The sequence below is a fragment of the Thermobia domestica genome, chromosome 7 (assembly GCF_964235325.1).
Source record: "Thermobia domestica chromosome 7, izTheDome1.hap1.1, whole genome shotgun sequence".
Taxonomy (NCBI): domain Eukaryota; kingdom Metazoa; phylum Arthropoda; class Insecta; order Zygentoma; family Lepismatidae; genus Thermobia; species Thermobia domestica.
This window is the reverse complement of record NC_137460.1, coordinates 186025181-186049498: the sequence shown is the minus strand read 5'-3', so window position 1 is coordinate 186049498 and position 24318 is coordinate 186025181. Positions and strand designations below refer to the sequence as shown.

Genomic DNA, 24318 nt, shown 5'->3' with positions numbered 1-24318 from the left:
TCGCATACTCTACGAGGGAGGATGGTCAGAGCAGAGAAACTATTTCTTTGTTCAAGAGACATACGCATATTACAGTCTTCATTACCTCGATCTTTGTGCGAATTTACACAACTAACTCGGTCTTCAAATTTTACACTTGATTTCGCCAAGAACTTATTATTAGCTTTAACACATGCAACGTTGATAAAGCATTAAAGGAATAACACAAATTACAAATAGTGATCGAACTTACAACTCTAGTCACAAGAACGATTCTATTCAAGGTGTCACCTCACCTTCCTATCTAGAAAAAGACCCGGGTTCGATTCCCATCAGGAGCTCTTGTGGTTCAGATTCCACGTTAATCAATAGGTCCCGTCTCATATAGCCTTGCTGCTGAAAGATATGCTTAACTCAAAATCAACTCAACCTATCTAGAAGAAGGACAAAACAAAATTCATTTCTGCTACCAGCTTACAAATATTTATACTCCATTTCTTGTTCTCATAAAATAATAATTCTTTCTGTCAATCCATAAATGTAATAATATTATTACGTTCATGTATAAACCTAAAAACAATCTGACATAAAATATATCTCTTCTGTTCTTATCAATAACTTTGACTATGTGTCATTTTCTTTCCTTCTTTTGTCATTCTAGTTATAATAATAATAATAATAATAATAATAATAATAATAATAATAATAATAATAATAATAATAATAATAATAATAATAATAATAATAATAAATGGAAACAGTTTTCCTCAGAAACTTGTGACTTTATTGTCTACAGTGCAGAGCTCTGCCGACAACACACTGGACATTGTTTATAAAAAGACCGAAAAACATTATTCACTAACATATTGTCTACGGTTTGAACTCCAAGAAATGACCATATTTCTTCGCGATAATGTGAATACAAAAGTGAAATATTGTGTTCCAACACAATTTCCTTTTCTCGGATGACTGGATACTTTTAAAATACTGCAATCGTTTTAAAGAAAATAAAAAGTATGTCTTCAGGGGAAATCGATCTGAGGACCCCGTAAACTTGAGCCCACGGTGTTACCAATTGTCTTCACTCTTTATGTTTTTCGTACGATGCACGACAAAGCAAATACATTTTTGGCCACGATGCCCAGGAATACTGTTTTAAGTGATAAGCAAATAGAAAGCTACTGGTGAAATGATATGGGGTAATGTGTAGTATTTTATTTTCATAGCAGCAAGGGGCAAGATGCTATCCAGCAGAAACTTGTATTTATTTGTTTGACAAACAATAGATAAGTCACATACTGGATACATTCCCATGTACCTGAAGGAACATGATAGGCATATGCCTGGTATGTTAATTGTTCTGTTAGGGACAGGTTTCACGATTGTGGCATAAGCATTTTTAAATAGAGCACATTCGATGCCTTTGACTTGACCATACCGCCTTTTCTGTATCGTTTAGGATAGTGAAGATATAGATCTCTGAAGTTCATTTTCCCACACTTTCGGCACCCTATATCTCCGAAACTATGGACTTTTTGTAATATACCATTACAGTTGAAAGTAATGGCAATTTTTTTTACGCACCCTGTACCTAGTAATTTTTTTTTAATTCAATTTCGGTTTAGTTACACAATTTATTTACTCTCTCTACTTCGAATTAAATATAATGAACCCAAAGGTTTCGTTAGTAACCATATTCCCACTGTATAATATATTTATTTATATTTTGATTAAGTGTAAATCCCATTTTCGGATATATAACTTGAATAGTTACAAGGTTTACCATTCTGACGTCATACCGAAACATAGTTCCGTTATTGGATATAAATTTCCTTAATTTCAGACCAATGTAGATTTTGGCCAGGTACCTAATCTTTCCCTCACCCCCTCTCACTAGTCCATAGTAGCTTTCAGATCCGGTTATATCTGGATTTGCCAAATTTCTATTTGCTTTGTAATTTCCGCGGCTAACGTTTTCGTTCTGATTGGAGGAATTCTCCTACCTCTGGCTTTTTCGGCGCAATATTATCAGAATAATCGAAGACGCTATGAGAGGCGTAGCTTGTGACGTTGATTGACACATTTTGATGGGAAGAAGCTGACATGTTAAGGAAAATCCAGGTAACATTAACTTATTTGCATAGATAAACGTCGTGTGATCAATCAGAAGCCAGGAAATCCATATTTTTGTTGAAAGAACTGTAAAATCAGGGGAAAATATCTGATTCAGGATTTCGGTTTGCAGGAAGCCATGTTTGCTGCCCAGATAGGATAGACAGTATAGGAAAGTGATTTTTTTTTTATCTTTTCAAACTCAAGTAGGGATTAGGGAAATTACGACCTGTTTGGTGCATGTTGTTCGTGTATTAAGTAAATGTGACTTTCTATTATTTATTCAGTAATCGCATGTACGTAGGTTTGATGGTTGTAAAGTGAATAATCATAATGGCAGCTTAAGGTAGCTTAAAAGGGCTCCTATCCCCTTTTCCAAATTGAACCAGTTCTAGCGGGGGAATGGGTTAGTTATTGTTCGTTTTAGGGCCTTTTCCCCTTTCAGGGGAAGGGTCCCTCCATAAACCTCGTTAAGGTGCCCCCCGGGCATCAATTTTTGGCAATCATTATGTAAACAATTGGTCAGGTCAATTGGACCTAGTGTTACTTTTCTCATTTTTGACCCCCTTTAACTTAAATAGAGCCGACTGTATATATCGACGAGGGAGTAATGTATTTTAAATCTAATGTGTTAGGTTATTTTCGTCAACATGCATGTAACTAAATGGTGCATGTTTAGTTTAGTTAGTTGTCTTTATGTATAGTACTAACCGTGGTGTATGAAGTTAGTAGTTTTGTGTGAGTGTGTGAATTTTCGATTTGGACAGTGTATAAATATGCTTTAATTTAGTACCATTTTTCTAACATAAATAAACCAGAGTAAATATTAAATTTCCGATTAATGAGTACAAGTATATATTTCAGTACACGGTAAATTATGCCTCCACTACAGCGCCACAGCGTCCGGTTTCGGTACTCAATTGTTTGTTGACATTACGACATCGCATAACTTAGTGATCTAGATTGTTTGATTTTGGCCATTTATTCTCAAATTACTTCCCGTGGACATGGTTTTCGGTTCGGATGAGTATACCTTCCTATAAGATAGCATGAGATCTTACTGTACTGAAAATTTCAGTTTGCTAGGTCCAATAGAAAATGAATAATCCGCTGAAATAAAGAACACCTATTTTCTTAATAGAAGTAAAACCCATATGCTGTTACTGTTTGTTTAAAAATGTAGGATTAAATTCTCTTTTCCCGTGGCTGTAGAAAATTCCATTGTTGCTTCAGTTTTATCAACAAATCAGAAATAGATTAATCGTTGACAATTTAACTTTCCGTAAATACATGTATGATTTTTTTTTTTTAAACCTGCAAGGTAAATACAATTTGGGTGCTTCGAAATAAAGAGTACGTGGTTCGATGAATGTGATCGTGTGGTGGTTTGAGCGTGATAGATTGTGATAGTTATATATATATATATTTATTACTGCGTAACGTAAATATGTGTATGGCCTGCGTGTAAAATGTACGAAATAGGGTGTTTATAAAATATTACTTCGTGCGAAAATTAGTAGATAATGAATGAATGTAATGATATGTTAATAATATGATATATAATACGAATGAGATGATGACCCCTATATTTAAATGGATAGGCCTAGTGAATTTTATATAGTGAAAATATGAATATGTTTACGAAGAAAGAAAGAAAAAAAAAATCTCTCGCGTTTTGACTTCCACACCAGTGCATTCATCCAACCGAGTTTGCTACTTGGATAGTAAATTATAGTTGGGAATTGTGTGTTACTTTGCATTTATGTACCTCCTAACAACAGCCCCAGATCTTAAGCCTTTCAATAGATAGAGTAGCATCATGTGGGAATTACTTCTAAAGGTTGACAGAAATGATAATTAAGAAAACCAACTGCTATATCCTGTGATCATCGAAAAGTACAGGTTTCGGTCATTTGTACCTTTAGCATTCATTGCCTCTCCGAGATTTTTTTTTTTGCTTACCTTATTTAGTTATTGTGCAGTGTTCATATAACTCAGTTCGGACTATCCGATTAAATCAACTGCTACTAAATTAATATTTATGAGATAGCGTACCCGGACGTCGACCCCTAGTCCCCTTAAGTATTTTTCATGTCTTTTCTTAGTTTAATTAGATGAGGGAAATTAACGACGTCCCAGACGGTGGCATGTCTGCGCTGGGTAGCCATCGGTGATGTTTCGGTAATTGAAATCACCGATCCAAAATTCAGTTTATTTATTTAATTTTTTTTATTTTTGGCGAATTACTAATTAGGGATACCTTAGCTATTACTCTAATTTCATCCCTATTCTGGAATCTTCTAGTTTCCAAGAGGTCGGATGATTTTTTTTTCTTTTCTTGAAATTCTAAATTAGCGCCTTCTCTAACCTTCCGGACGATTTCCGGGAACCTGCTGGTTTGGGCCGGATACGGGGATCGGATTTCAATCTTACAACCAAATTCTTGTGGGATTGGGATCTGATGGACACAGAACTTGCATCCTTGGCAGCAGGGCGTTCCTTGAGTCTACGTATTTGAGTAGACCACCCTTTTGGCATGTTAAGAATATTTTGGCTATGGATTTGTTGAGATAGAAATTCGACTTTTGTCTTTGTAGCGTTAGTTATTTCCCACTTAAGTCTTTGGCGCCACTATTCTTCGTCTTCCTTCTTCTCTATCTCTCTCTGTCTTCATTACTTCGAGATTTTTTTTTTTTAAATTTCAACCTTCCCCCCCCCCGGTTTCTGAAACTCATAAAACATACAATATTCATTTCACTTATTTCGATCGTATGTACTAACTGAGACATCGAGGGATGCAATTCGTGGAGGTATTGCAGCACAACTCAGGACCATTTTCGCGATATTTAATCCACCACGGGAGAAATTGACGAGAAGGTACACTATGCTTTCGGATTCCTAGAAACCTTCGTTATTCATTGATCATACAACTTATATCAATTGATTACTGATTTCTGGTTTTTATTTCTATTGATTGGTCATATAGTGTGTATGTATTAATAGTTTGGGCCCACTAGTTTCGAATAACATTGATTTTTTTTCCTGTATATACATCTATATATGTATTTACATAGTGTTAAAAGTTACGTGCCTGCTCTATTTGTTGCATTTTCCACCTCTTATGTCAACTCATTAAATAACACCAGCTATTTTGTTTTTTGTATATATACGCGGATCTTTAGTAAACTGAAAATGATTATTGATTATCGGGTTTATTCATATGAAATACAATGTTGCAACCTTATGAAGGAAAAAGGTGAATGTTGATAGTCAGGGTTTTTGTTTTGTCTTTGAGCCAAATAAATATAAATATTTATAAAATATGAATACTTGTCGAATATGAACGGTGATGTAGAATTTAAACGTCGATGAAATATTAAGATAGATATTAAAGTGAAATTTATTGTATTGATTAATATGAATACATATATATATATACGAGTATGTATGTAATGGGCTCGATATTTACCCTGGTCTTGTTAGGTTGCCATAGATTTTAGACACCCGGTATTAACTAACTATTTGTGATATATAGTATTCCCGCGTAAATTGTCATAAATTACCTTTTGTTGAGTTGTTATTAATTTTTGTAACTATTAAAGTGGAATATAATGTTAACTACTGCATGTGAATAAAACAAGTAGCGGGTCGTAAGATAAATAAGAATAACCCTAATCCTTACTCAAATTTACTTTGCGAGTGAAACTAGCAACCTACGAAACAGTGTGCCCCTCCAACGAATCTTTCCATTAGTGAACCATGAAACAAATCCTTCCCCTACGATCGGAAACCAAACTATTCAATATTTAGAATCTTTTGACTATAAGATCTATATTAGGAAAAAAATTAGTGATCTTAAATTCAACGAACTGAAATCTGTTTAATAAGTTAATATGAATACCGGAATATGGAAATATGTTCCCAATATCTGTGACTGGATTTGATAATTTTTTCTCTAATATTAACAAACTTTGAAATTTTAGATCAAGTGTGTCGAGTGACAAAATAAAAAATATAAACGTATATGTGATATGAAGCAATTAGTTGTCTATAGTTAAAACAAAACCAATTGAATACTCTCATGGACACAAACCACAGTGCGTAAAGAGAGTTAAGAAAAAAAAAAAAGGAGCTATTATCGACGTAAAAACAAAGACTCATAAAACTGTCGATATGTCTCCTATTGAGACAAAGACTCAATAAAATATTACTAAAGTTTTTTTTTTTTGAATGATTAACCAATTATTTTTTCTCTTCTGCCTGCAACGATATGTATTCATTGCACTGAATTTTAAATATATCTTGACCCTTGAAGTTTCTTTTTTTCTTCTTTTTTCTTGTTTCGTCTTTGGTTTAATTCTTTTTCATGTAATTCAACTTTTAATATATATATAAAAAGGGAAATGTGTTATTTGATCTTGTTGCAAGTAGCGAATTTCTGTGCATGTTTATGAAACATTCTTTTCATGTATTAAATTTTTTGTTATGTTAAACTAAATCTTCTTCTATTGAAATGTAATAAATGTCTATAGCAATGTAGTTAGGTTAGTTTAATTCAACCAAATACAACCCGAAGTATACATTGTCCTGTATGAATGTGTGTGTGAGTGAAATGTAGGTTTAGTATTAAGTGCACCAATTATCTTGTCATACATGTGTAATTTATTATAATTATTGGTAGTTATCAATTGAACTCATTGAATGTTAATACTAACTTAAGTTGGCTCTATGAAGGAAGTAAAAAAGGACTGAAGTAGCCTGAACGAATGATCATCATGAGAGAACTGTGAAAGTCAAAATTTTCGACACATATGTGATACTCTGATTTTTTTTTTTTCTTACTGTGGTCGTTTCTAACATGCCATCAACTGCGTCGTTCATTTTTCAAATATTGAATATTAGTCTAAAACTTCTGGAAATATTAAATAAACGGTAAAACTAAACTTTCTCATCTATCTCCGAGCTAGATTGAGATAATTCGGTAGTTGGGGTCAAATGGATCTAGATCGGGGATGTATGGGTTAACATGTGTCTACCTTTGATCACCCTGATACCAGACATTTACCCAATAGCTATTGGAAATGATCACCATTAGATAATTATTCACTTTCCTTTACCATATTCCTCAAAATATCCAGTAACAGTTTCCTCTTTATCACCTTCTTACTTTACCTATTTCCTCTTCTATCTTCCTCTTCCTTTCTTCATCTTCTTCTTCTATTTTTAATAAAACTGAAAGGGGGGTCGTGACTGGGAATTCTATATGTAATAAACACGGTCATGTATTTATTTGATTTTATTTTCTTTAGAAGTCCGATAAAAAGTTTTCTCGTTTCGATCGAATCTAGTATGTTCAAAATTAAGAAACGGCTAATATATTCCAACGTAATTAGACATAAGCTGATAGCTTCATGAACATCCCCACCAGGGGTGAAGGGTTCCCACTTACGACTTATTCTTTTCTTCAAACAGTTTTAGATTGACAAGCAGTGACAGGATTCGTTGTTATGGCAACAGTGGTTGCTGTGGCAACGGCCCCCCCTTTTTCCAGTTTTAGAGTGGCGACACGTGACAAGACTGTTGCCATGGTAACGCATGTTTACTGTGGTAACGGATCTGAAAATGCTTATTGAATAATACCAGTTATCATGCCAATCAGTTTGAATTGGTGAATCGCGATAAGAATGGTTGTCATGGCAACGTTTGTTTCCATGGCAACGGATCTCAGTTTAAATGGCGACCGATAGATTTGAAATTTTTTTTAAGAATGTCAAAGAGTGAGGTTGAAGGCATGTTGAATTGATTACAACATTGAAATTAATAAGAGAAATTTTATAGTCAAATGAAATAAGTAAAGTCGTTGGCTACTTTGTCATTTTTGTTTCCTTTTCTAAGGGGGAAAAAGAGAAGGAGTGTCCAAATTTTTCTAAAATTAGAATTAAACGCTAGAAGGGTTTCAAGGAAGGAAAGAGAATGGGAGTCCTTTAAGTCATGAATAATACTTGTCTGGATAGCAAATAAGTATTTTATAGTATATGTGTATTTTTGCTATATATATCTTGTCTTTTGTAAAGTGTAAAGTGTCTCGAAACTATGGCAACAAAAAAGGTTGTGGTGTCACAGGGCGAGTGTGAAATCACGTGCACTCAATGCACATTAAATGAAAAAGAGAAAAGATCTCGCGCCCCGCGAAGATTAATTAGATGCACCGGTTGTGGACAAAAATGGATCCACTTTGCTTGTTCCAATTTAGATGACACTGCTGAAAATGCAGAAAAGGTGCAAACCGGCGAAATAGAAAAATATTGTGAGGACTGTGAAAAGGACCGAGGCCAAATATCTCCAGCGGAGATATCTGACCTCGACGATGAAGAAAAAAATGAAAATCACAGTGATTCTCGGGATCAGACGGCAAACCCGAAGGAAGGAATGTCATCTGGAGGGTCTGACACGTCTGCATTAATTCGCCAGATGATGGAAATGATGCATGAAAAATTTTCTAACATGGAACAAAATAGTGCAGATATGAGGCGTGAGATAAATGAGATAAATCAGAAAATAGATCAGAATAGTGAAAACTTAAGGCGTGAGATAAATCAGAAAATAGATCAGAATAGTGAAAACTTAAGGCGTGAGATAAATGAGAAGTTTGATACCTCGAAACGAGAGACCGACGCTCGATTCGAGGTATTAAACAATAAATTCGACCAGATTTGTTTAGACTTTGCCTCTTCGATTAGTAATCTGAAAGAGCAAACGTCTACTGAATTGGAGCAGGTTAGATACCGGGCCCAACAGTCTACCGAGCAGCTCAGAGACGAAACAAATGAGAAATTCAACGAAATAGATGTAAGGTTTGAGAGTACGAACAAAAGATTTGGTGACATCGAACAAAAAGTTGAACAGCAGCAGACTGAAATAAGTAGATTGAATGTTGTAATATCCGACCTATCAATAGAAACTAAACTAGAGTCGGTTGATCAAAGAATTAGTCGAATTCAAACCGAAGTAGACAGTATTAAGGGGAATATTACTAAATTGCAAATCGCCAAGTCTGATATCTCCTATCCTTTTCCTGATGGCGATTCTCCAGGGAAAATTTTCCCAGAAACAAGTAATGTCCTCCCGGGTAAGAGTCAAGTGTTGCCTGATGCACGGGACACAGCAATGTATTGCTCCCCGCATCAGCCAACCTCGAAATCATGGTTGAGTAATTTCGATGTACCGATGCAGTCGAGTGTTGTGACTACAACAGTCACTAGCGTAAATGCTCACTCTACCTTTGGAATGGTACAATCTTACAGTGTGCTGCCAGGAGGGGAAAGGAGATGTGCCGGACCGTCAGTTACTGCAGTGGTGGGTCCTAAATTCGAACCTTACATGGTCAATACTAATTATAAAACCTCTCTTGGTCATATGGGAGCGTTCAGTTCAGTGACCACTCCGTCGGTGGCAAATCCGGTGACAACCCCAACTGCTCAGGATAACGCGTTGATTCCACTGGATTCTTTTCCTGCCCCGCATAGTATGAGCTCTAAAGTTTCCCTCCGGGATATTGAACGTTTTCCCACTTTCGATGGGAACATTACTAACGGGTTACCTCGAGTTTTCCTGCGGAGACTGCAGCAATATTTAGACATGTACAAACTTACAGATGGGGAACGCCTACAGATAGTTGAAAAATGTTTGATCGCCGCTTCGGGCGCATGGTTTGCTTCAGTTAAATACCAAATCCGGACGTTTAGTGATTTTTTGATTCTTTTTAAAGAAGAATATTGTAATGAGCACATCGAACGGCTCCAAAAGAGAAACTTACAATCACTCCGGTATGATCGCTCCAAGTATGGATCCCTCTTGGACTATGCTTGGAAAATTATCGAACTATATTATCAGATAGCTGAACATCCCTCTCAGGCCGAACTGGTAGATATTATAGTTAACGCTCTTCCACCCGATGAGTCCCGGGCCATAGCGTCCCACTTGTGCCAAACGGTGCGAGAAGTCACCTCACGTTTAGCTGCCTTGTGCGGTAAGGAAGTTGGTGGTCCACCAAAACGATACTTCGCCCGACAGGCAAAGATTCTAAAACCGACGAAGACGAAGGTAACGGCAAGTTGCCAGACAGATTTCCTGAGTTATACCCAAGCTGGATCTCGTTATCCTAGTGGGTATGGCTCAGAAAACAACAATAATGGCCGGCGACTGTTTAGGAATCGGCCCATGTTCAACAATCGCCGGAGTTATCGTCCCTATGACCGTACCAACATGGCATCGAACCCGGATAGGGGCGATAACACCAGGAGGAATTTTAACAGGACGTACGGAAGAAGGGAGAACGGTAATAGTCAGGGCAATAATAATAGCAATAATAGTAACAATAATGTAAATCGACCCCAGAATTCAGTCCCTTCGCAGGTGCGTGGTAACGGTGAGCCTAGAACAATATTAAATGGGAGTGATAGTCGCGAAACGGCGGTAAAGTCGACAAACTAACGCCGCAGTTACCTGATGGAATGGGGGAGGATAACTGCGGGTACATACACCCCATTAACTACAAAATGCAATATTCTAATAATAGTAAATCCGAGTTTCAGATACAAGAATACCCCTCACCAAATTCCTTAGAATTTATAATAAAATTCGTAATCGATGAAGAGCCATTTGCGGTGGGGGAAGAACGTTATTTCTCGGCATCTCCCAGCCTAAAAGGAAGTATCGGTGGCGTTGAACTTGTTGCTACCATTGATAGTGGTTCGGAGCTCTGCCTAATGGACTGGGAGGTGTGGAGAAGATTGAAACAGCGCTTCCCTTCTGCAAAATTAAGGCCGTACACGGGTCTTACACTGGGTGCATTTGCTGGGAAGGAAAGTTTTTCAGTTCAAGGGGTTCAAAATTTCAATCTTAATATTCAAAACCATATTTTTGAAATAGCTATTTTTGTTATTAAGTACTTGCGAACGGATTTAATCTTGGGTTGCCCATTCTTAGATAAGTTCCATTGTATCATCGACCGTGAAAAGAAAGAAATTCGTATGAAAGATAGTCTCGGGAATGCAGTTACTGTTTCAACTGATAAACCAAATGTAATGTTAGTGGGAATACCGGAAAGAGAGATTGCAATCGGTGAGTCAGGGCGGCCAGTGATGGATCAGCCCATGCTTGACCCCAGGTTTATCTGTCAAGCTGCTTGTGCAGTGACGCCTCTCAATGGGGGAGAGGTTAACAGGGACGATCAGCTGGATCCATTCCTGAATGCCGAATGCAATGTCTCTCCACAAGACATCGACACTTACATTACTACTCGGGATGATTTACCACCACCAATTAGATCAGGTCTCCGTAAACTATTATTACAGTACAGATCTCTCTTCTCCGAGTACCCACGTCGTGTTAATGCGCCTCCATACAAAATTCAACTAAAAGATAACGAACCAGTTGTGGGACCTTGCTATTCTGTCCCACAAGCAATGCAACCCGAGTTTGAGGCCGAATTAAATAAGTGGTTACGGTTAGGAATTGCTATAGAACAGATGTCCCCATACAGAAATCCTATTCATGTTGTCAGAAAGGCCTCTGGGGGCGTACGTCCCGTTTTGGACCTCAGGGCTACCAACTCAAAAATTATTTCTCCACAAGCACAGGTTGAACCAATAGACGATTTATTACATCGTGTTTCACAAGCCACTTGGTTCTCATCTTTTGATGCATCTAGTGCCTATTATGGGATCAGTTTACACAAAGAATCATATCAATGTACTAGCTTTGTGTATAAAGGAAGGCAATATTGTCTTACCGTTTTGCCACAGGGATTGAAGAGCAGTCCTGCTGTTTTTCAATCCGTTATGACTAATTTTTTCAACGACTCAACTCGTTCTTTTGTAGTTTTATACCTTGATGATGTTATGGTAAAATCGGTCACGGAAGAAGAACACTTATCTCATTTAGAAAGAACCTTTGAAATTTTCAAGAGGGCAAATTTTTCCTTAAATTTTCAAAAATGTAAGTTCTTCGCACGGGAGATAAAATTTTTAGGTCATATCATTAGTGGCAAAACGATAAGAGTCGACCCTAAATTAAACGAACCCATTCGTTGTTTTCCGGTTCCGAAATCAAAGAAGGCATTACAAAAGTTCCTAGGCCTCATAGGGTGGAGGAGAAAGTTCGTACCAAACTTTTCTGGACTTACCGCTAAATTATATCAACTACTAAAAAAGGATCAAAAATTCACATGGAACGATGAAACATTGGAAACTTTCCATAAGTTAAAAGAGCTTATTAGCAATCCGCCTGCTCTAAGTCAGCCAGATTTCTCCCTGCCATTTCACATACACAGTGATGCGTGTATGGAAAATCTGGCTGGCTATCTTGCACAATATCCAGCAGGTCAAGAAGATCCTAATGTCATCGGATATGCTAGTCGACGGGTAAAGCCTTACGAGTTGTCTCTGTCGATCTCTCAGTTAGAACTACTGTCCGTTCTGTTCCTATGTGAGCACTTTGAACAATATATTATGGGTCGTATCACGTATGTTCATACCGACAATGCAGCAGTTACTCATGCTTTCACTCAGAAGAACCTTGAACCAAGAACCACCAGGATCTTACTTAAATTACAAAAATTTGACTTAACATTTCAGCACTGTCCAGGCCGCGAGAACTTTATCGCCGATACACTTAGTAGGTATCCGCCCGAGGTATTGCTTGAACCCGAAACCCATTATGTGCATTTCCTAACGAAAACACAATATGCTGACATTGATTTACATCATATCAAGAAAAATCAGGAAACTGATGAATTATGTCAAACGTTCTTAAAGCGATATGAAAATAGTGGTAATCAGAGTAGAATCGCAATGCATTGTGGGTTAATGTACATAAAACCGTTGCGAGTTCAAAAATGGCTTTTAGTAATACCTCAGGCTTGTATTCACCAAATTATCAGTATTGTTCACTCCACAGGTCATTTTGGAGTTCAAAAATGTTATCGCTTTTGTCGCGCAATCTTTTATTGGAAAAATCAAAAAGCTACCATAAAAAATTTCATCCGAAACTGTATCCAATGTGCGGAAACAAAGTTCGCAAACCGAACCATAGCTCAGCAAGAATATCACATAAGAGCAAATGTACCCCATGAGACTCTGGGGGTGGACCTTATTGGGAAATTACCACCTAGCCAGGGATACTATTATATTTTATCATTAATAGATATTTACTCTCGTTTTGTTACTTTTCTTCCGCTCAGAAAAGCTCATACCAAAGAAATAATAACGGTACTAGAGAGAAGATATTTTCACCTTTTACCATATCCTCAAGAATTCTTAAGCGACAGGGGCCCACAGTTCCAGTCCAAACTGTGGCAGGATTTCTGTGCTAAGTATAAAATTAAACACAAGAAAACAGCTAGCTATTCTCCTCAGGGTAACAGCATAACAGAGCGCAGCCATAAAGAGCTCAATAGGTTAGTTCGGTTATGGTGTAATGAAGATCAAACCACCTGGTATAGATATCTTGTAAAAATACAGGACCTTCTTAATAATTCTTATTGCTCAAGTATTGGTTGCACGCCGGCGGAACGCTTTCTGAGTTACTCTGCTGTTGACAACTACCGGAAGGTGTTCCCATGGCCAAAACAATTAGATTCCGTTGAAAATAGGTTTAAATTTACGGAGATAGATATAAATTCACGAAATTCTAGTAAACGGTCAACACATTCTGTTACTCTGGAGGAAGGTCAACTAGTAATGCTGAAATTACACAACTTATCGTCAATAATAAAGCAGGAATCCGCCAAATGGATGAAAATTTTCACTGGCCCGTTTATCGTGAAAAAATTATTAAAAAACTGCGCTGTTTTGTATAATCTCAAAGGTGAAAGTATCGGAACTCACAATTTTCGAAATTTAAAGATTTTCAATTGTACAGAAGAGAAACGTAGTGAATTACTTGCGCAATACCCCAAGTAGATATAATACACTGTCCTAGAGTGACTGGTAACGTGTGAATGGGATGAATGAGTGTGTTAATTTAACAAGCATCATTAGTTAGTATTCCCAATTAGCAAAATTTTGTTATTCTAACAAAATTTTGTTAATGGGCCGGGGAAAACTGTAATATACCATTACAGTTGAAAGTAATGGCAATTTTTTTTACGCACCCTGTACCTAGTAATTTTTTTTTTAATTCAATTTCGGTTTAGTTACACAATTTATTTACTCTCTCTACTTCGAATTAAATATAATGAACCCAAAGGTTTCGTTAGTAACCATATTCCCACTGTATAATATATTTATTTATATTTTGATTAAGTGTAAATCCCATTTTCGGATATATAACTTGAATAGTTACAAGGTTTACCATTCTGACGTCATACCGAAACATAGTTCCGTTATTGGATATAAATTTCCTTAATTTCAGACCAATGTAGATTTTGGCCAGGTACCTAATCTTTCCCTCACCCCCTCTCACTAGTCCATAGTAGCTTTCAGATCCGGTTATATCTGGATTTGCCAAATTTCTATTTGCTTTGTAATTTCCGCGGCTAACGTTTTCGTTCTGATTGGAGGAATTCTCCTACCTCTGGCTTTTTCGGCGCAATATTATCAGAATAATCGAAGACGCTATGAGAGGCGTAGCTTGTGACGTTGATTGACACATTTTGATGGGAAGAAGCTGACATGTTAAGGAAAATCCAGGTAACATTAACTTATTTGCATAGATAAACGTCGTGTGATCAATCAGAAGCCAGGAAATCCATATTTTTGTTGAAAGAACTGTAAAATCAGGGGAAAATATCTGATTCAGGATTTCGGTTTGCAGGAAGCCATGTTTGCTGCCCAGATAGGATAGACAGTATAGGAAAGTGATTTTTTTTTTATCTTTTCAAACTCAAGTAGGGATTAGGGAAATTACGACCTGTTTGGTGCATGTTGTTCGTGTATTAAGTAAATGTGACTTTCTATTATTTATTCAGTAATCGCATGTACGTAGGTTTGATGGTTGTAAAGTGAATAATCATAATGGCAGCTTAAGGTAGCTTAAAAGGGCTCCTATCCCCTTTTCCAAATTGAACCAGTTCTAGCGGGGGAATGGGTTAGTTATTGTTCGTTTTAGGGCCTTTTCCCCTTTCAGGGGAAGGGTCCCTCCATAAACCTCGTTAAGGTGCCCCCCGGGCATCAATTTTTGGCAATCATTATGTAAACAATTGGTCAGGTCAATTGGACCTAGTGTTACTTTTCTCATTTTTGACCCCCTTTAACTTAAATAGAGCCGACTGTATATATCGACGAGGGAGTAATGTATTTTAAATCTAATGTGTTAGGTTATTTTCGTCAACATGCATGTAACTAAATGGTGCATGTTTAGTTTAGTTAGTTGTCTTTATGTATAGTACTAACCGTGGTGTATGAAGTTAGTAGTTTTGTGTGAGTGTGTGAATTTTCGATTTGGACAGTGTATAAATATGCTTTAATTTAGTACCATTTTTCTAACATAAATAAACCAGAGTAAATATTAAATTTCCGATTAATGAGTACAAGTATATATTTCAGTACACGGTAAATTATGCCTCCACTACAGCGCCACAGCGTCCGGTTTCGGTACTCAATTGTTTGTTGACATTACGACATCGCATAACTTAGTGATCTAGATTGTTTGATTTTGGCCATTTATTCTCAAATTACTTCCCGTGGACATGGTTTTCGGTTCGGATGAGTATACCTTCCTATAAGATAGCATGAGATCTTACTGTACTGAAAATTTCAGTTTGCTAGGTCCAATAGAAAATGAATAATCCGCTGAAATAAAGAACACCTATTTTCTTAATAGAAGTAAAACCCATATGCTGTTACTGTTTGTTTAAAAATGTAGGATTAAATTCTCTTTTCCCGTGGCTGTAGAAAATTCCATTGTTGCTTCAGTTTTATCAACAAATCAGAAATAGATTAATCGTTGACAATTTAACTTTCCGTAAATACATGTATGATTTTTTTTTTTTAAACCTGCAAGGTAAATACAATTTGGGTGCTTCGAAATAAAGAGTACGTGGTTCGATGAATGTGATCGTGTGGTGGTTTGAGCGTGATAGATTGTGATAGTTATATATATATATATTTATTACTGCGTAACGTAAATATGTGTATGGCCTGCGTGTAAAATGTACGAAATAGGGTGTTTATAAAATATTACTTCGTGCGAAAATTAGTAGATAATGAATGAATGTAATGATATGTTAATAATATGATATATAATACGAATGAGATGATGACCCCTATATTTAAATGGATAGGCCTAGTGAATTTTATATAGTGAAAATATGAATATGTTTACGAAGAAAGAAAGAAAAAAAAAATCTCTCGCGTTTTGACTTCCACACCAGTGCATTCATCCAACCGAGTTTGCTACTTGGATAGTAAATTATAGTTGGGAATTGTGTGTTACTTTGCATTTATGTACCTCCTAACAACAGCCCCAGATCTTAAGCCTTTCAATAGATAGAGTAGCATCATGTGGGAATTACTTCTAAAGGTTGACAGAAATGATAATTAAGAAAACCAACTGCTATATCCTGTGATCATCGAAAAGTACAGGTTTCGGTCATTTGTACCTTTAGCATTCATTGCCTCTCCGAGATTTTTTTTTTTGCTTACCTTATTTAGTTATTGTGCAGTGTTCATATAACTCAGTTCGGACTATCCGATTAAATCAACTGCTACTAAATTAATATTTATGAGATAGCGTACCCGGACGTCGACCCCTAGTCCCCTTAAGTATTTTTCATGTCTTTTCTTAGTTTAATTAGATGAGGGAAATTAACGACGTCCCAGACGGTGGCATGTCTGCGCTGGGTAGCCATCGGTGATGTTTCGGTAATTGAAATCACCGATCCAAAATTCAGTTTATTTATTTAATTTTTTTTATTTTTGGCGAATTACTAATTAGGGATACCTTAGCTATTACTCTAATTTCATCCCTATTCTGGAATCTTCTAGTTTCCAAGAGGTCGGATGATTTTTTTTTCTTTTCTTGAAATTCTAAATTAGCGCCTTCTCTAACCTTCCGGACGATTTCCGGGAACCTGCTGGTTTGGGCCGGATACGGGGATCGGATTTCAATCTTACAACCAAATTCTTGTGGGATTGGGATCTGATGGACACAGAACTTGCATCCTTGGCAGCAGGGCGTTCCTTGAGTCTACGTATTTGAGTAGACCACCCTTTTGGCATGTTAAGAATATTTTGGCTATGGATTTGTTGAGATAGAAATTCGACTTTTGTCTTTGTAGCGTTAGTTATTTCCCACTTAAGTCTTTGGCGCCACTATTCTTCGTCTTCCTTCTTCTCTATCTCTCTCTGTCTTCATTACTTCGAGATTTTTTTTTTTTAAATTTCAACCTTCCCCCCCCCCGGTTTCTGAAACTCATAAAACATACAATATTCATTTCACTTATTTCGATCGTATGTACTAACTGAGACATCGAGGGATGCAATTCGTGGAGGTATTGCAGCACAACTCAGGACCATTTTCGCGATATTTAATCCACCACGGGAGAAATTGACGAGAAGGTACACTATGCTTTCGGATTCCTAGAAACCTTCGTTATTCATTGATCATACAACTTATATCAATTGATTACTGATTTCTGGTTTTTATTTCTATTGATTGGTCATATAGTGTGTATGTATTAATAGTTTGGGCCCACTAGTTTCGAATAACATTGATTTTTTTTCCTGTATATACATCTATATATGTATTTACATAGTGTTAAAAGTTACGTGCCTGCTCTATTTGTTGCATTTTCCACCTCTTATGTCAACTCATTAAATAACACCAGCTATTTTGTTTTTTGTATATATACGCGGATCTTTAGTAAACTGAAAATGATTATTGATTATCGGGTTTATTCATATGAAATACAATGTTGCAACCTTATGAAGGAAAAAGGTGAATGTTGATAGTCAGGGTTTTTGTTTTGTCTTTGAGCCAAATAAATATAAATATTTATAAAATATGAATACTTGTCGAATATGAACGGTGATGTAGAATTTAAACGTCGATGAAATATTAAGATAGATATTAAAGTGAAATTTATTGTATTGATTAATATGAATACATATATATATATACGAGTATGTATGTAATGGGCTCGATATTTACCCTGGTCTTGTTAGGTTGCCATAGATTTTAGACACCCGGTATTAACTAACTATTTGTGATATATAGTATTCCCGCGTAAATTGTCATAAATTACCTTTTGTTGAGTTGTTATTAATTTTTGTAACTATTAAAGTGGAATATAATGTTAACTACTGCATGTGAATAAAACAAGTAGCGGGTCGTAAGATAAATAAGAATAACCCTAATCCTTACTCAAATTTACTTTGCGAGTGAAACTAGCAACCTACGAAACAGTGTGCCCCTCCAACGAATCTTTCCATTAGTGAACCATGAAACAAATCCTTCCCCTACGATCGGAAACCAAACTATTCAATATTTAGAATCTTTTGACTATAAGATCTATATTAGGAAAAAAATTAGTGATCTTAAATTCAACGAACTGAAATCTGTTTAATAAGTTAATATGAATACCGGAATATGGAAATATGTTCCCAATATCTGTGACTGGATTTGATAATTTTTTCTCTAATATTAACAAACTTTGAAATTTTAGATCAAGTGTGTCGAGTGACAAAATAAAAAATATAAACGTATATGTGATATGAAGCAATTAGTTGTCTATAGTTAAAACAAAACCAATTGAATACTCTCATGGACACAAACCACAGTGCGTAAAGAGAGTTAAGAAAAAAAAAAAAGGAGCTATTATCGACGTAAAAACAAAGACTCATAAAACTGTCGATATGTCTCCTATTGAGACAAAGACTCAATAAAATATTACTAAAGTTTTTTTTTTTTGAATGATTAACCAATTATTTTTTCTCTTCTGCCTGCAACGATATGTATTCATTGCACTGAATTTTAAATATATCTTGACCCTTGAAGTTTCTTTTTTTCTTCTTTTTTCTTGTTTCGTCTTTGGTTTAATTCTTTTTCATGTAATTCAACTTTTAATATATATATAAAAAGGGAAATGTGTTATTTGATCTTGTTGCAAGTAGCGAATTTCTGTGCATGTTTATGAAACATTCTTTTCATGTATTAAATTTTTTGTTATGTTAAACTAAATCTTCTTCTATTGAAATGTAATAAATGTCTATAGCAATGTAGTTAGGTTAGTTTAATTCAACCAAATACAACCCGAAGTATACATTGTCCTGTATGAATGTGTGTGTGAGTGAAATGTAGGTTTAGTATTAAGTGCACCAATTATCTTGTCATACATGTGTAATTTATTATAATTATTGGTAGTTATCAATTGAACTCATTGAATGTTAATACTAACTTAAGTTGGCTCTATGAAGGAAGTAAAAAAGGACTGAAGTAGCCTGAACGAATGATCATCATGAGAGAACTGTGAAAGTCAAAATTTTCGACACATATGTGATACTCTGATTTTTTTTTTTTCTTACTGTGGTCGTTTCTAACATGCCATCAACTGCGTCGTTCATTTTTCAAATATTGAATATTAGTCTAAAACTTCTGGAAATATTAAATAAACGGTAAAACTAAACTTTCTCATCTATCTCCGAGCTAGATTGAGATAATTCGGTAGTTGGGGTCAAATGGATCTAGATCGGGGATGTATGGGTTAACATGTGTCTACCTTTGATCACCCTGATACCAGACATTTACCCAATAGCTATTGGAAATGATCACCATTAGATAATTATTCACTTTCCTTTACCATATTCCTCAAAATATCCAGTAACAGTTTCCTCTTTATCACCTTCTTACTTTACCTATTTCCTCTTCTATCTTCCTCTTCCTTTCTTCATCTTCTTCTTCTATTTTTAATAAAACTGAAAGGGGGGTCGTGACTGGGAATTCTATATGTAATAAACACGGTCATGTATTTATTTGATTTTATTTTCTTTAGAAGTCCGATAAAAAGTTTTCTCGTTTCGATCGAATCTAGTATGTTCAAAATTAAGAAACGGCTAATATATTCCAACGTAATTAGACATAAGCTGATAGCTTCATGAACATCCCCACCAGGGGTGAAGGGTTCCCACTTACGACTTATTCTTTTCTTCAAACAGTTTTAGATTGACAAGCAGTGACAGGATTCGTTGTTATGGCAACAGTGGTTGCTGTGGCAACGGCCCCCCCTTTTTCCAGTTTTATTTTGGCCAAAGTTGAAGAGGACGTTTTTGCTTTGTTTGACATCAGCTATCTACCCTTAATTTTTTGTACGGATTAATAGGACAGCCTGTATATCTATCTATCTATCTATCTATAGATAGATAGATAGATAGATAGATAGATAGATATAGATATTGATTGATTGATTTCAAAGAAGTGTTTAGTTTCCGCGACAAAATTTTATCGAACTTTTTGTTCGAACTCCAAGTTCGAGATTTGGAGCGTTCGTATTCCTTAAGCAATAGCGTGTTCCACTATACGTAGGGACTAAAGGAAGCAAGGAGAGGTCTCAATACAAAAGTGTGTCATTGAAATTTTATAAGGGGCAAATGTAACATTTAAAGCAGTTAGTAACCGAATAATCGTGAACACTACTCTATTCGAAGCCGTACCATAATCGGGAGAGTATGTGTAGGGCAGGAGAGGGGGAGGTTGGCAATCAGAACCAATGAAAAATCTGAAAGTTACATATGTCATGAGAACTTGAGTGGAGTAGCATCCCTGCTATACGGATATATAAATCCTTGGATGAAAGGAAACAAGGAAAAAAATCCAACTCCTTGTTACTATTGGTATACATAACCAAAATCCTAGCAACTTTTCCTATACTTTCGATTTGGAAAACTAGTTATACATGCACAATTACTAAAATGCAGTAAAGAAATGTACCACTTACCACCTAGTTGTACTCTCCATTTTCATATTCTTTCGACTGCACCACGATGATAATAATGGTAATAAATATGGAACAATGTGAACCTCAAGGTGATCTACAGTTTCTATGCAAAAAGGCCAATCCTTGTGCACAGAACGCATTAGAACAGACTCCTCTATAAACAAATTAATTTTTTCAGTGTTCCAATATATGTCATCTGTAACCCATGTGCTACTCCTTAGATTTGGTTCACTTGTAATGTTTATGGGAAATAATTTAAAATTCGCTTCCTCAACAGCGTGACTGTTTATTCTATCTTCACTTTGAGACGATTGAGGGCGCACGATTGCTTCCTCGCTGTTTCCATGCTTCAGGAAAAATAGTAAGGAATCCTTTCCGCTGATGTATTCTGGTTCTGTTGCTAATGGCAAGTATTCGTTGTATTTCTTACGTGCTCTTGCAAGTACTGGCTTCCTTATATTTATTTGTGAGGCGCACCGATGTAAAGCAACACTACTCTTAGCTTCCAGTGAGTCTATTACATGACGTACTCCACATCCTAGAGAATTACTCTCATCATTTTCAGTAGTACCTGGCTTTTTAGTAGCAGCAACTATTTTTGGCTTCTCAATTTGAGAAGCTGAAGATGATTCCATTTTAGAACTAGTAAGTGCAGGAATAAAATCTCCAGTGCCATTTCGATAACCTTCATTTACTTCTGTTTGACTCCGCTGCACAGAGAACCCATCGCCTGCTAAATGATGCTTTAAAACGTTATTATTTTTCTGTTTCGCTGACCCACGAACAAAGTCAAATGCCTTCGTTAAATTTCTTTTCGACTTTTTCTCAACTGAGCATAGATTTTCAGAGCTTTTGCCTTCATATCGAGCTCTGTTTATGATTGAACTTGCTGTCTGTTTAGAGTTCTTACATTTGTCCATTTTTCTAACAGAAACATTGTTTTCCTTTCCTGAAGCTTGGTTATTTCTATCTGTAGGAAGAATTCGCTGTCCACAAGATTCAATAAGTGATGACTGAAGTTTGTCTATGTTTAGATTTCTAATGGAATCAATATCATTTAAGCTTTCACTGCAACGTGAACCTAGCTTAACATCACAATGTTCCCTTGAATTCTTATATAGAAATTTAATTGATTTTTCGGTGTTTTTGTTAGAAGGTTGCAGCAATTTACAATGATCCTCCTTTTTATCGTTGTCTCTTCTATCCACTGATCCACTACCAAAGTTATTCTTTACAACCTTTCCTATCTTTGTGTGTCTAAATGTCTGAAAACAAGATTCCTCTCTGGAACCAGAATTGTCACTACATTTGGAAACTATTAATGGTGTCGATGGCTCAATTGAATTTGAACATTCCACACGTGAAGTAGATTTGATATCATTCGACCTTATTGTTACCTCCTTTCTAGCAGAACTGCTTCCCTCTGCATGGTTCAATGGAGTAAAATTGTTCTTGTCAGGTTTTGTTACTTTAGCTTTCGGAAAGCTCTCGTTTACTTTGTTCTTAGTAACGGAATTACAAACACTACTCTTTGATTCCTGATGTTTTGAAATACTAACCAAACTATTCTCACGAAAGACAACTTTTCCTATTCCGTTATCATCATTATCTTCACTTTTACAATGTACTTTAAGTGAAATATCTTCTCTATCAACATAATGAACCTGTTTTATTTCCAATGGTTTCTTTGCCTTATTTTCCCTGTTAATCAAATGTGATACATTTTTAGTTAAAGATTTTACACACAAACTATCTAGCTTACTTGTATCGTCACCATTAAAACACTTAATGTGCCTATGTGACAATAGTTGTCTATTTTGTGATTTAATTACGTTTTTTTCATTAAATTCCTGATTTACTTTTATTCTATCAATTTGAGAGAAGTCTTGAGTTTTGAATATATTCTTATTGCCACGATTGCATGCATCACCAAATGTTGATACGTTTGCTCTATTCTCACGTGTTCCAATTTTTGTAGAAGAATTATCGGTTTTGCTATATTTTCTAAGTAAATCTAATTTATGTTCACTTGTCGATTCTACATACGCTTTAGAGAAATTTGGTCTAGACTTCCCTTCAGTTCCTGAAGAAGTTTTAGGTCCAATCTTATCTTGAGATGCGTTAGTTCCATTCATATGTTCAAATTTATATATCAATTCCTTAATTTTTGAGCCAAATACTGGTGTATCATCTGTGCATATTATGGAACTCATGTTTAGAAACTGTTCCTTAAAATTAAACACTTAAATAAGTAATCTCTTTATCTATGTACAATAAACACTGATGTTTTAAGAAAATATTCGTGCGATTGCTCATAGAATTGTAAATTGATTTGCTGAAGCAAGAAACTTCTTTCTTTTTCAGCACATCTTTCATAGATGACAATATCAGATGCGGATTTTGTCCTTGTCGCCTATATCCTATGTTTGGTTGCTCTTTTCTATTTTTCAGGTCTTTCCTATATTGCATTAATCCTTTTCTCCAATGAAATCACTTTAAATCCATTCAATAGTGTTCCTGTCATATTTTTGTGTTAAGGTTGAAAATTGTATTTAATTTCCTATTGGATTTTCATTCGATATATCACACTCCTACAATAAGACTGCCTGCTATAACTCTAAAATGCCAGTTTTAGAGGTAACCGAGAAAAACTTTGTACTTAAAGAAACTTGATTATATTTTCTGTATTGGGGAATTGTAACAGTATTTGAATGTGTATCATCATCATCATCATATGTATTCTTTATTGGCAGGTCACTTGCAGCAACTGAAAACATTCTATGTTCCATAGTCTTCAGTTAACCTCTTCGTCTTCGCGTACGATTTTTCTGTTTTGATATTGTCCATCAATTGTAGCCTGCTTCGACCCCTCCCTCTTTCCTGCTACCATACCACGTCCCCCATGATACAGCTCCTTCTTAGCCAATGTCTCAGCCAGTTTCTCTTCCTTTTTCAACAATATCAAAAATTGTTATTTCCCTCCACCATTTCTAACACCCTTTCATTTGTTTTCCGCTCAACCCAGCTAATTCTCTCCATTCTTCTCCACACCCATTCTTCAAAAGCTTCCAGTCATTTTTCGGCACTTTTGTGTAATGTCCGTGTTTCTGCTCCATAAAAAGTACAATATTCTACACGAAGCATTTCAGGAGTATTTTCCTCAACTCTTTATTCAAGGTTCCGCAAAATAGTATTTAATTTGCCATCAGTGTTTCTTCCTCCTAAACGATTTCTCCGCCATTCATATCCTTGCTTTCATTTCACGTTCGCACTTCACTAATAATACTACTCAG

At 35.8% G+C, this 24318-nt stretch overlaps 1 protein-coding gene across 1 annotated transcript in view; it reads right to left on the bottom strand.

The window, feature by feature from the left end:
* Positions 1-23374, bottom strand: part of LOC145690613 (uncharacterized) — a 43273-nt gene extending 19899 nt beyond the window's left edge. The window contains exon 1 of the mRNA XM_081765674.1: positions 21026-23374. Within this exon, the coding sequence (XP_081621800.1) occupies positions 21026-23238 (2213 nt within the window). The 5' untranslated portion in view covers positions 23239-23374. The remainder of the gene's footprint in view (positions 1-21025) is intronic.
* Between the last annotated feature and the right edge of the window lie 944 nt (positions 23375-24318).